Genomic DNA, 13,574 nt, shown 5'->3' with positions numbered 1-13,574 from the left:
ATTTTTAATGGTTTTTACCATGCAATGTTTAGATAGAACCTGCGTCGCTATTATATTTAGTATACCTAATTAAAATGTTTCGCTCGTAGCTATAATTTTCTAGAAATAATTTTAAAAATTGATGACGTCATGTAGGCTGAAGATGAAGTTATTCTTTTCTTCCTTACCCGACTATCCCTTCACTAAAAGCGTCATCATTCGACCACCTAATCCCTAATGTTTCTTTTACTGTCATCGATTGGAGAACCAAAATGGTTTATATGTTGTGCGTCTATCTCCCCGAACAGATTTGGCATGCCCAAACGCAAATGCCTTTTTGCTGGTATTCCAAATGAAAGAAAATGTATAATAAATAAATAAAAATCTTCACCAAATCTCAGTTTCTCTCTTCACTTTTCTGGTACATAAGAAATATTTATATATTTATATCTGTAGTGACGAAGACGTCGGCAAAGTTCTGCACGTGTAATAAATAATAGTTAATGTCATAGCTGCAGGCGCAATGCCAGGAAATGCATTTAAATTATAATAATTCAGCGCAATACGAGCGCGAGCATTCAGAATTTCATTTAGATCTACGTACATTTGTTTACCTTTTATAGTTTTCCTGTCTCGGTCTGTCAGCGATCAAAAATTGAATTTTTAGAGTGGGGTGCACGAGTTAACTTTAACCTGCGCAGGTAAACGCAAAGTACGCGATTTTGCCTAAACCCTTCTAAATCTATGGTCTGTTCTATTCACCTTAAATATCTTGCGGATGTTAGTGTTTTATTTTACGTGGATTTTTTTTACTTCATAAATATGAACAATCAAAGGTTTTATCGAAGCAAAAACGGCACAATGTTTTAGATAAAAAAGGTACATTATATGAAACCCCAACCCCACATAAATATTGATGCAACCCTGACATTTCATTTCATCGATTTTAGCAAAGGGCTTAGAACCAAAGTCTCTCTTAAACAATTATGATTTTCCATACGAAATAACTATTGAGAATATGTCTATGAAGCGGTTGTGGTCCAGTGATTTAAAGGCCTGCCTGTGTGTGCTGTAAAGGTCTTAAGTTCGAAGCCTACTCGTGCTCCATCATTTTGAAGATAATCTTCCGATGAAACATCGCGAGGAAACCCTGCACTTTATATATTATCAGCTACTGTGTAAAATGGAGAAGGCGATGACAAACCTGTCCAGTAATATTGCCAAGAAAGTGATTATGTGTATTACATTCATTATAGACACGAAACTCGGCCATGAGAAATACGACTATAAGAAGTAGTGGTGCTGCACAATATTGAAGTCTCTATTTGATTTAATATTCCATGGTTCTCAAACCAATAAAAATTATTTAAGTAGGCACCTGCTTGTATCCGTCCAATGATAGTAATTTGGGAAATCGGTTGCGTGTTTAGCCTAGCTATTACGCTGTAATGGAAATATACTAGAGTGTTTTTATATGGTTCTTGGCTCAAAGGTTAAAAAAGAGACTTTATTACATGCCTTCGCTGCTGTATGTCTGTACATTAACGGAATTACCATCTTCACTTCACATATAGCCGATTCATCAACTAGAGTATACAGGATAATGTACCTATTACGACATTTTCATTCACCGGAATCAAATGAGAGTCTAAAATGTTTTATCCTGCACATAACAGAGGCCGGATTCTCATGCAATCGATGTTCACACAATAACTTTTATGTTATGTTACTTGCTGCTACGGAACCCTTCATGGGCGAGTCCGACTCGGACTTGGCCGCTTTTTATTCGATAAATGCAGAAACAGTGATAGACCTTCAAATACATTTGGAGAAGACTGATGATGTGATAACTTCGATTGCGAGAAAATCGAGCCCTAATTGTTCGAAAAACATTTATACAATGCGACCACATTCCATACTAGTCCTACCCACTCGTCCCTTAGCTCCCATGCTTAGTGACTGAGAAAGAAACCAAAAGAAAGCTCGGATGAGCTAAGGATCTCCTATAAAATATAAAGCATTCGAGGTATATACGTAAGAACACTAAGAGAAAAACATCTCATATAATATTCAAAGGACGATCACTCGCATCCACTTAACGCATTTTCCAAGTAGCATGTTTACCCCGGCGTTTATCAAGGGGATTGACTGAATTCTTTACAGCCTCAACTATTCCGTATAATATGCGACTGGAATTTTGGTTATCGACCTTCAAACTAGGCAAAGATTGTGGTTGCTAGCAATGACCACATTACGTGTAGGAACACAAATTGTCAACCCTTTGGATTCCTATTCGCGGTTTTTTAGTACCACCCAAATTTTTACTTTCGATTACTTGCGCATGGCACATCATATAGTTCTTATAAATTCGATGTTATTACAGTTTCGTAGTGGTTCATGCTGTGGTTGCCTATCCTATATACAATATCACGTCTTCATCCCTTACGACTATACAGAGCTAACGTTTGGCTGTCCAGCTTGCTTAATTGTTGGAATTAATTTTAAATGATTAAAATGGCAAAAATAAATGTTGAAAAATTTTCAAACATTACTTTGTGCAAACTGTGTGTAATCACATAATTTGACCCACTTTGCCGTTTCCAATTGAGCCGAAATTTTCATGCATACGTAACATGTCCCGTAGGTTATTCAATTAGATAGGACTGATGTATGATGAAATGAAGGATAAATGTATTTAAAACCCAGCCTTACGGTGAGTTGCACCAGTAAATTTTGACGTTGACTTTTAACTTTCACATGTACTTTACGTTTGTCTGCGCAGGTTAAAATTAAGGTCAAAGTTGGCTGGTGTAACCCACCCTTATAGTATAATGTAGTCATATAATGCATTGTCTATTTATCGCATATCAGAAAAATGTGATGATCTTGAGTAATAAAAGCACCTCACCTTTACGTTTTTTTTACGTGTTTCTATTTTTGTTCGGAATAGTTTTTCGAGAAAGATCGACCATAAAATACCTAGGTATACCCTAACACGATACCCTGAAACGATACATATAATTTTTATTTTTTTATGTCTGTAAATGAAAAATGGCAAGTCAACATACAATACAAACTGGGTTACCACAATCTCATAGTTATACGAGTATATAAAGGGAGGAGTGGTGGAAATAGACGAAGGAGGCCTTTACCAGTCTGTGGAATAGTGTTGGCTGATTATAATAAATATTATTCATGTAATCAAATAGCTTCCGTCCCTATTCACGAAATGAGATATTGCAGAGAGAGCGAGAGGAAAACATGTCTAAAATAATCATAAATATTCATAAAAGCGATGAAGCTATGTTATTCCAAAAAGGTAAAGGATAACAGAACGCCTTTTACTCCGTGTATTTTCAATGTTTTAAAATTATGTATGGGACTTTGTTTTGGATTGTTCGTCTTTCCCACTTATAATAATAATCAAATTTTCTACCATTCTCGGTGTACAGTAATGTACACATATATATGAAATCGGATAAACACCGCAGTTTCATTGGGAGAGATATTTCTTATTTTATTTTATCTTATTCATTTGGTTAGAATATTATTTCTGCAATGCTATTTTTTGCATTAATATTATTGTAATTTTACGAAGCTGAAGGCTGAAAGAAAGCTCAAAGCGTCGAACACCTACAATAATCGCACATGAACACTATATAAAAATATATTCGCGCTGTTTCTTTCGCATGATTATTTCTTTCTTCAGTCACAACGCAGACAGAAGCCTGTAGAGTGATATATACGAATATGTGAGTCACAATCATAATATCTCGTTCCATCGTTTTCGTGTCGCGTTTCGCACATGAATCTATCTGGCACATAAAAAGTAAAACAGTAAATTTATTGATTAAAAAAATAAGATTATATCATCTTCATGTTTTTTTTCCTTTTTGTTTTTCTCGAAGTCGAACATTCTGGTTTTTTTTTATAGTAACGAAAATCTTCATTTGTTTCAGGTCACACGCCAACATGACGACTGATAACGCTATTAATTCTCAAAGGTACGTATCAAAACTGTATGATCTACCTATTACAAACTCAACATTCTCTTCAACAACTCAACTGTTAGTTAGAATATTTCTCCTTCGCTAGATTCCACGAAGATCTGTGGTATTACGTTCAAAGAAATTCTAGGAAACAGTAGCCTGTAGGTGTTCTAAGAAAGAGGACCTTTTGACGAGTATTCTGTTATTAACTACGTATTTTCAGTGACCTTAACAAGGTGGTCTGAATAATATTGTATTGGATAACTATTATCGATTCGTGTTATAATTTCCCGTTCACAATAATCTACATGGTCATATAATTGACAGCCCAATCACCTATAGTTCTTTGAATCCTTTCTCAAATCATACCCATATTTTAATTTATATTTATTATAATAAATATCAATTGAATTGATTAAATATTTTAATATCAAGTAATAGGTTACTTGATCGGTAGTCAATTTATATAAATATTTGTTACTTCGTAAGAAACATAGATAACTTTAATAAATCTTACTACAGAAATAAATATATTTTTATGACGTACATGACGAAATGGCCTACTTTTACACTGAGCCTTCAACCTCAGGCCAGATAATTACTTGATATTTTTATTTATTTACAAGTTTTTATTTAGTTACACATTCACACGTTTCACGTCACTTTAGTTTACTTGGCGATGCTTTATTATGATAAGCATGACCTGATGCTGCAACCAGGATTCGGCTACTAAAGAGACAACTCCTCAGCAGTTTACTATACGTACAAGATTTTTTTGCCTCACGTTGAATACAAAAATAATTCGCTGACGACAATAAATAAATCTTGCATCAAAGAATTACATTTTTGTAAAAACTTCTTATAATCTTTATTTAGGGTCTTCAAAAAGACGTCCCCTAACAACAAGCTGACCCTATACCTGGCATCCCGAGATCTGGTGGTGGAGAATGGCAGCATCGACAAGATCCAGGGTGTTCTCCACGTGGACCCTGAGCATCTGGAGAATAAGAAACTGTATGGACAGGTCACGTTAACGTTCAGGTGAAGATTTTAAACTATTCTTCGTTTATCTCATCTTCGTTTACATTAAGGTGAGATTTTTAAACTGCTCTATTATGGCCGCGTGTCCTTGGTTGCATCCATGGTTATGACGCCGCGAAGCCAGTCAGTTTAAAAATATCCCCTTTAAAATTTGAAGATTCGTCTGTAAACCCTCCTTTTCAAACTACCATTACTGTTTAATAATTCGTAACAGTTGTCTATCCTAGTAATATTATAAATGCGAAAGTCTGTGATGATGTACCTATGTGTGTATATGTTTGTTACTCTTTCACACAAAATCTACTGGACCGATTGTTATGAATTTTGGTACACGGGTAGAATATAAACTGGAATAATACGTAGGGTACTTTTTATCCAGAAATTCCCACGGGAGCGAAGCCCCGGCGCGCAGCTAGTCCTTGATATTTATGTGACAGTTGCCGAGAAATCTTCAAGGCCATAGAAATAGTAAAGCTTTACGGTAATATATAACCACAGTACTAACTAGTTGCTTCGATATAACGTTGTCTGATACTAAAACTGATACTGATTTTAGATGCTTATAGCACTGTCTAAAATATCTATCTTCAAAAAAATCTATAAAGACAACTCATAAGTAATTTAATTTTAGGTACAAATATGTATGTTTGTTTGCAACAGTAATAACAGTTGTAGTATATATTCATTATGTTCAAGTTTAATAATGATTAAAAATATTTTTATGACCATGACATGACTATGGGAAGAACACATCGTAATTTCCCAAATTAAAATGGAATGTCGGATACACGTGTTGAACCAGCGTAAAAATATACAACGCGTACTAATTCCATTTAATATACATGCCTATTCAGCTTGTGAAACATTTGGGACTAAAGAGTTTAAAAATACACATTTTACGCCGCACCGGGTGCCTTTGCGAATTCCATTTGCACAAAATAAGGGTGTAAAAGGTTTCGTATGAGCCCTTTTAGTATATTATCCTTGAATAACATTTTAAACAGCGTATAATATTTATGTAGTTGTGGTTTATTCTACTTATCAACATTGATTTGATTATTGTTAATTTTCAAAGATTCGGTTTTGATTTTAGTCACCATGTTGACATATTCCTTAGGAATGTCCTCAGCTGTCAAGGCCTGTGATCGCCTCGTATGACATCCACGAAATAAAGAATTGTCCTATATTAGGATGGAACTAATATGATGAACTGAAATATAACACAATAACATTAAAATATTCATTTGTAGAAATGTTGTTCGTAATTTATTTTAAAAAATGGGTCATAGTTTAAGCAAAGCTTATATTTATCGCCTTAGAAATATGTTATTGATTCTAATATTATTGTATTGAACTTCAGATACCTTTGTAACAGATGAATAGTAGTGAAAAATCTAGATGGATCCTTCTTCATAGTCGTATTCCTCATGGCTGAGGGTCGTGGTCATTACGTGGAATTAAACACACACAACAACTTTCTTGACATTAGTAATAGAGTGGTTTGCCATTGCATTCTCCATTTCACACAAAAGTTAATACTTAACCAGTGTGCAGGTTTTCTCACGATGTTTTCCTTCGCCGGAAGCAAGTGGTGGTCGATGAAAACTACTATATATGTGTCAGATTGGTACACAAACTCATGTGCCACGAGTAAGATTCGAACCTTTCGATCCACAAGCGGGCGTCTTAACCATTACACCACCACCGCTACACAATAAAAGCTCAGGAATTATTACATTATACTAGCGGCCCGTCCCGGCTTCGCTCGGGTAAAAACATAATAAATTATACACCTAAACCTTCCTAAGGAATCACAATATCTATTGGTGAAAACCACATGGAAATTCGAATTATTTTAGTTATATTGTTTATGTTGTAATTAATTTGTTTTATTATATGTAAGGTTAAGGATATCGCTTATTCAAAATTTAATCTTCTAATTAGACACCTAGTTAGTAGTTAATATAACTGTTCAAAGATATTTGAATGTGTCTGTGTGTGATATTTAAGTGTGTGTGTAAAATTATTATAAAGAGGTAAGCGTTTGTGAGTTTGTGTGTTTGAGGCGAGTAATCTCCAAAACTATCGAACCGATTTCAAAAACTCTGTCACCATTAGAAAGGTACATTATCCAAGATAGGCTAAATTTTATCTCAAAATTCCGACAGGAGCGAAGCCTCATCTAGTCAAGTATAATTCCGAGTCAATCTTTATTTAGGCATCGACCTTGACCGTTTCGAAACAAAATAGGCGTTAAAATAGCGATCATTTATATTAATTTACTGTCGGTAAGCGTTTAAGTAAATGGTAGACAGTAAAAGAAGGTAAATATTATGAGAATATACTGCAGTAATATATGTCGTGTTTTCCGTACCGTAGTAGACTACTCGTACTTGCTCGTCAGATGTTAAATAAGATGCCTTTAGGCGATTTATTACACCAATATTTCGGTCGTATAAAATCTGACACCAGTGTAATATAAATAACATACTCTTTAAGAAAGAAATAAGCCTCTCTCATCTCTCACATCTGAGCGTGTCCGGTTACTTTCTCAGCCGTTGAGCGTCGAAGCCCAGAGTCCGTTTTCTACTGTTTCGTCTTCACTTTGATAAGAATGAAGGAAGTATCATAGAATTTTGGAAAAAGACATGAAAAGCACATAAGATTTATTTATATCTCGGAAAATCCTACAGTAGCGGAGTCCGAGGGTACAGTAAGTATACATAGATGACATAGGTACTTTAAAAGGGATTAATCCCTTCAATTAATTCCTTGGTTGGTTCCCAGAACCCTAAAGATATCAAACTCAAAATTTCCCTAAGACATAGAATTATGTTGTAAATAGATTTCCTATAATTATGTATAACGTGTCACTTAACCTTTCCTTCTGCTAGTGTAGTTAATGGTTACCAGTCCAAAAATAGTACCCGTTATATTGATATAACCCGAATAGTACCCGTTATGTAGATATTCCATAAAAAACTACCAGGACGACTTGCCTAACATTAGTATAAAATTTTAGTACTACCTCCATCTACTACGAAATTTTTATTTACGTAAGTACCTATGTAAATTTTTGTTTTAAGTATGAAAATAATTTGTATCTAAACTGAAAAAGTTATAAACAATGTAAGTACCAGGGGTTGTTCCATATTTCGCATGCAAATCCGTAATCCATGCTCATATAAATTATACAGGCAATTAGTGTTCTCAACGTGTAGGATGAAGGCGTATCATCATAAAAGATAAAAGATTCTGATATTTTTTAATTTATGGTTATTACGGCATAGTCCCGGGATGCCTCTCTCCCACGAGCGTTTTCCTAGTTGTATCCTCACTCCTCACCCGAGCAACGTCGGAGCCTAAGAGCCGCATCGCTACGGTTTCATTTAACCGCATCGCATGGTCTTTGGAATACAATTGTCAGACCATCGACAATGTATTTTGACGACCTCTGTGACCATCACGCCGGAGGTCCCGGCTTCGATCCTCGGTCAGGTCAATATGGAAAATGTTATTTTTCAGATTGATCTGAGTCTTGGATGTCTATCTATAATATGTATATATATTTCGTTGTATCCCATAACACAAGTTTCGAACTTACTTTGGGGCTAACTCAATTTGTGTGTTTTATCACTCAATATGTATACATTTCATTATTTATTGATAAACATTATCCTCCATGACCTCATCAACTTTTTGGATTCCCTCTTGGAACACACCACGGCACTTTTTCTTTGCAAAAACAGTTTATAAATCACTACGGAAATCACTACGGAATAAGGATCGCAGCAAGCAGCCAGTCTTTAAATTTTTGTCAAAAAAAATAATAACAGTTCTGTAAATGTTATAGAAACAATATTATACTTGGTATGATGCCAAAAACATTTATTATAACATACCAATTACTACTTATTCTATTACAATTGGTGGTAAGCCAAATCCTTGAGAAATGTTTATGTAGACCACAATAATAAAATTAGAAACGTATTTTATAAAGAACTCTTTCTCTCTCTTCTGGTCATTAGCCCGGTTTAACCCCCGACGCAAAAACAGGGGTGTTATAAGTTTGACCGCTAAGTGTATGTCTGTCTGTCTTTGTATGTAGCACCGTAGCTCATCAACGGGTGAACAGATTTGGATACGGTTTTTTTTTTATTTGATAGTTAATTCTTATGCGGTGGTTCTTAGAATTATGTTTAACAAAAATCGTTTCAGCCGTCCAAAAGTAGTAGCGAAATGTATATTGAAAGTCGGGGTTTTTTTTATTTGTCTAACAAATAAACTTGTTTCATCAAACGTAGGTACAGTCGGAGAATTTTTGGAGGGGTTTGCATACCTACTTTTTCTCCTCCATTTTATATGATGTTCGGCAGACTAATCTGATAACTAAGGCTATTGAAGATCGTATCCGATGATGATCTAATAGCTGACGAAAAAGCCGGGACAACCAATGGCGGCACGCATATAATACATATTGTCCTTGACTACATAACATGCTTACACACACATGCATGCTTTAAAAAATACGAACTTTCAACAAAACGAACCGATGTGCTGTAGATATAGATGTTTTTAGAAAGGTATAGTATTTTTTCTAATTGATTTAAATATTTTAACAGATATGGCAGAGAAGACGAGGAAGTAATGGGCTTGAAGTTCTGCAACGAAGCAATCATGAGTCTGGCGCAAGTTTGGCCGTTGCACTGCAATCATGAGAGGGAACCTAACACTCCCTTACAGGTACTCTTACTGTTGTTTATATTTAGATATTTTAATAACGAGAAAGACGGTGTTCATTAAGATAGGCCTTTCCCCAGCAGTGGGGAAAAGAAGGTTGTCAATGATGATGATGATGATAGATAGAATCGTGTCTCGTGATGCCAGTGATTATCACGTTACAATTTCAGAAAATAAAGAAAAAAAGAAAGTAAAATTTTATTCGGCTAAAACGAAACATATTTACATATTATGTTAACATGTTCTGCTAAAATATATCTAAATTTATAGGAATAATGGAAAATTTTGAAAATCGAAGCCGAAAAGGTAACCAGCTCAGCTATATGCTGCGGCATGAACCACAGAGCTTGTTTATGAAATAGTCATGAAAAAAATGAAACACGCGAGGACAAGAAAGAGATAGAATAGAGAGATATTTTATCTATGAATGTGGTACACAAAGTGTTCCATGCTCACTGTTCAGTGACCATTCTAGAATACATTTTAGACATAATTTTATGTGACTCAATCTATATCCATACTAATATTATAAATGTGAAAGCCTGCCTGTCTGTCTTTCACATTTTCACGGCTATACCGCTGGACAGATTTTGATGAAATTTGAAACAGATATAGTTAAAAGCCGGTATACATACATAGCCTACTTTTTAATTTTTATCCCCGAAGACGAAATGGAGGGTGAAGGTTAATATGGCAAAGGCAGAACTGCGGGAAACACTAGTTTAGTAATAAATGTACCGGCCAAGAACAATCAATCTTAATACTCTATCTTCACAATCCCGGTGTTATATTAAAGGTCGGCGGTTAATCAATTAATTAGTGGTAATTATTACAGGAATGGTTACCTTTACTCCTGAGTATTTGTCTAGAACTACTAATTTAATCTCAACTTATTTCATGTTTAACCCATTAAAATGTTCCTTTATTTTGTGCCTGTTATGCCGGCAATAGTATATGGCAACCAGTGCTACGAGCTTGGCGGTTTCGACGTACATTACTCACATACAACCTACGAAAAGTACTTTGAAACAGGTCGTCATCTGAATTAATATAACGACATAGTGTGTCATTGTGAAGGTGGATAAGATTATAGGAACACTAGGAAATGTCGCCAAGAAAAGGCGGCCTATCCGCGGCTGTGGGTTGATGTAAGCTGAAAATGATGAGTTTGTTCCCAGGACGCCCTGATAAAACGGTTGGGTGCCAACGCGTACCCCTTCCACCTTGAGCTGACTCCCCTAGCGCCACCTAGCGTGCAACTGGTTCCAGCGAAGCAGTATCATGGAGCGCCGATCGGCACTTCGTATGACGTCAGAGCGTATATTGGTATGTTCTCGGCTGTGGAATAAGCTCCCTAGGTTCCATGGTTTTCTGGAGACTCTTATGGAGTTCTTCAAAAAAGGCGTGTTACAGTACAGTGCAGGCGTCCGTAGGCTGCGGTGTCCACATTCCATCAAGTGGGCTGCACACCGTTTTGTTTGCTCAGTAATATATAGAAAAATGTAATGCTTCTTCACGGGGCTCGATTAACCCTTAGGCTAATTAGACTGCCATCTAGGGCATAGATCGGGAGTCGCTGTAATCTTACCTTCGGAAGCGCAATTTATTTAACATTAGTTAAAGTAAGCTACTTTAAAAACAATGGCTGATAGATAATTTGTTTATTGCTATCAAAGAGATACACACATTACATTATACAAAAATGATAGGTATAATAAAAACAAAAGGAATAAAAAATAAATCCTAATAACAAAACTGAATATGTGTGCTGCAGCGATAATAATGTACTGGGTACTTCATTTTTTCATATTTCTTCATTTGATTCCATCCATCATTGAAATAGACGTTGATAAATGTCAAGGAAACTAAAATAAAAATAGACAGGCCACGTCAGCGGTAACGCCGGAAAACGAGCAAAAACCAAATTACAACTTGAATTCCGACCTATAGCAATGATTTAGAGGGAGGCCGGGAAATGAGATGGTCCCATAAAGCTTAGCCATTCGACAAATAATATAAAATAGTTGATTTACGACTTTTGGATAAAATAATTTTCATTAGCAACATAATATCCCAAAAAAAGAAAACAAACTTACGTCAATTTAAAATGCATAAGTATTTTATTATTTTAATATAGTTAATACGAAATATCTGGAGTACAGCCCAAACTATTTTGTGCAAGATTTTAACTTGCAACGTACCTAAATATGTATGTCCCTATATCTTATTCTTGTGAAATTTTACAGCAAATGTCTTCAACCGATTGAGCTGAAATTATGATACACACTTTAAATTTCAAACATGACCACCCAGATGATGATGGTACACCCAGAAACGGCTCCAGACGTGGGAGCTCCTAACGGTTTATTGCAGGGACATGATTTTTGTCACACATTGAATCTCTCTGACAACAGTAAAAGCTTGTGTAATTATTACATTTATGTAAACAATTATTTTACACCGCACAGGGCTTTGGTTTTGCAAATTTATGCCAAAAACGTGCTAAAATAAACTTCGTTTTTCAGAAGTCAGATAGTATTTCCAAACCAAAAAGACACACATCACAAGATTGTTTTATTCCACCTTCAGATAGCCTCTAGACTCCTCAACGCCTTCGACAGACGTGACGAGACACGACCTGTCTAAAGCAGCGCCATTGCTTAATTGTTAATTAAATATCGATTATTTCACTTTAAATTGCTAATTCAAGTGAAAAATTATTTGATACTCATGTTTAATATTATAATTGAGTACCTAAATACTTATGAAATACTATTTACTCTAGAATGCGTCCTTGTAGCTTTTTTTATAAGAAACTAATTATATCGTGTAAAAAAACTTGATGCCTATATACTCGTATAAAATAAAGTAAGGGGGAACTAATTCCAATATTTGTATGTTTATAACTGCATTGTTCTGACAGCGGACCGCGCAGATGAGAAAGTGTCAAGACGGAACACTGTGCGAATGGGGATCAGAGTATTGCAAGGTCCAGGACGGCCCATGCCTCCAGCCTCGCTGCCTCCGCACTCCCCACACCACACACTGGGTGCCTTGGCCCATCACAACGTCCTCAGGTAAGTTTTGATTTCGATTTCGAATGTGACCATCGTGAAGAATTATCACGAAAGAATATAAACGTGGAATCGTACCTACTATATTTTATTGTCCTAAAAAGATAAAAATAAAATCTCGGTGTGATCTCAATAAAATGAATCATTCATGAATCATATTTATTACTAGATGTTGTCCGGGGCTTCGCTTGAGAATTTTGAGATAAAATATAGCCTATAGCAGTCTGGGATAATGTAGGTACCTTTCTAATGGTGAAAGAAATTTTGAGTTCGGTCCGGTAGTTTCGGAGATTACCCGCCTCAAAAATACATACATATACGCTTACCTCTTTATAATAATAGTATAGATTTGAAATTTTATAAAAAAAAACTCGTTTTCATAATTTGAATAGTTTTCTTAATTAATTAGACAATACGAGAATCTTATCAACTTTTTATGGTTACTAAATCAAAGAATATATCTGGTCCAAATAAAAGTTGGCAACCCTAGGCGACCCAACCCTCCGCCTTCGCAGTCTCCACACAACACCCGCTGGGTGTAAGCTTCATACATGCTACATTTATCGGTACTGTTTTGAAAGCTTACGAACTTTTGAATCCCGGCTCTGCTACATTTATATACTCTTTTACTAGTTTGAAAGCGAGAAGGATTCTCTTATTTACATAACATGATCGACCACATTTTAAGGTCTATTTTGGCGTGGCATGGACCCGAATTCAGGTCCATCAAAACAAACAAACAAACTTTTGC

At 35.5% G+C, this 13,574-nt stretch overlaps 1 protein-coding gene across 1 annotated transcript in view; it reads left to right on the top strand.

The window, feature by feature from the left end:
• Positions 1 to 13,574, top strand: part of LOC128670192 (arrestin homolog) — a 43,508-nt gene that overhangs the window by 13,357 nt on the left and 16,577 nt on the right. Inside the window, exons 2-6 of the mRNA XM_053745663.1 lie at positions 3,939 to 3,983; positions 4,845 to 5,009; positions 9,632 to 9,752; positions 10,928 to 11,075; positions 12,673 to 12,826. Of these exons, the coding sequence (XP_053601638.1) occupies positions 3,952 to 3,983; positions 4,845 to 5,009; positions 9,632 to 9,752; positions 10,928 to 11,075; positions 12,673 to 12,826 (620 nt within the window). The 5' untranslated portion in view covers positions 3,939 to 3,951. The remainder of the gene's footprint in view (positions 1 to 3,938; positions 3,984 to 4,844; positions 5,010 to 9,631; positions 9,753 to 10,927; positions 11,076 to 12,672; positions 12,827 to 13,574) is intronic.

This window comes from Plodia interpunctella, chromosome 5 (genome assembly GCF_027563975.2).
Source record: "Plodia interpunctella isolate USDA-ARS_2022_Savannah chromosome 5, ilPloInte3.2, whole genome shotgun sequence".
Classification (NCBI taxonomy): Eukaryota; Metazoa; Arthropoda; class Insecta; order Lepidoptera; family Pyralidae; genus Plodia; species Plodia interpunctella.
This window is presented reverse-complemented; position numbering and strand designations above follow the sequence as displayed.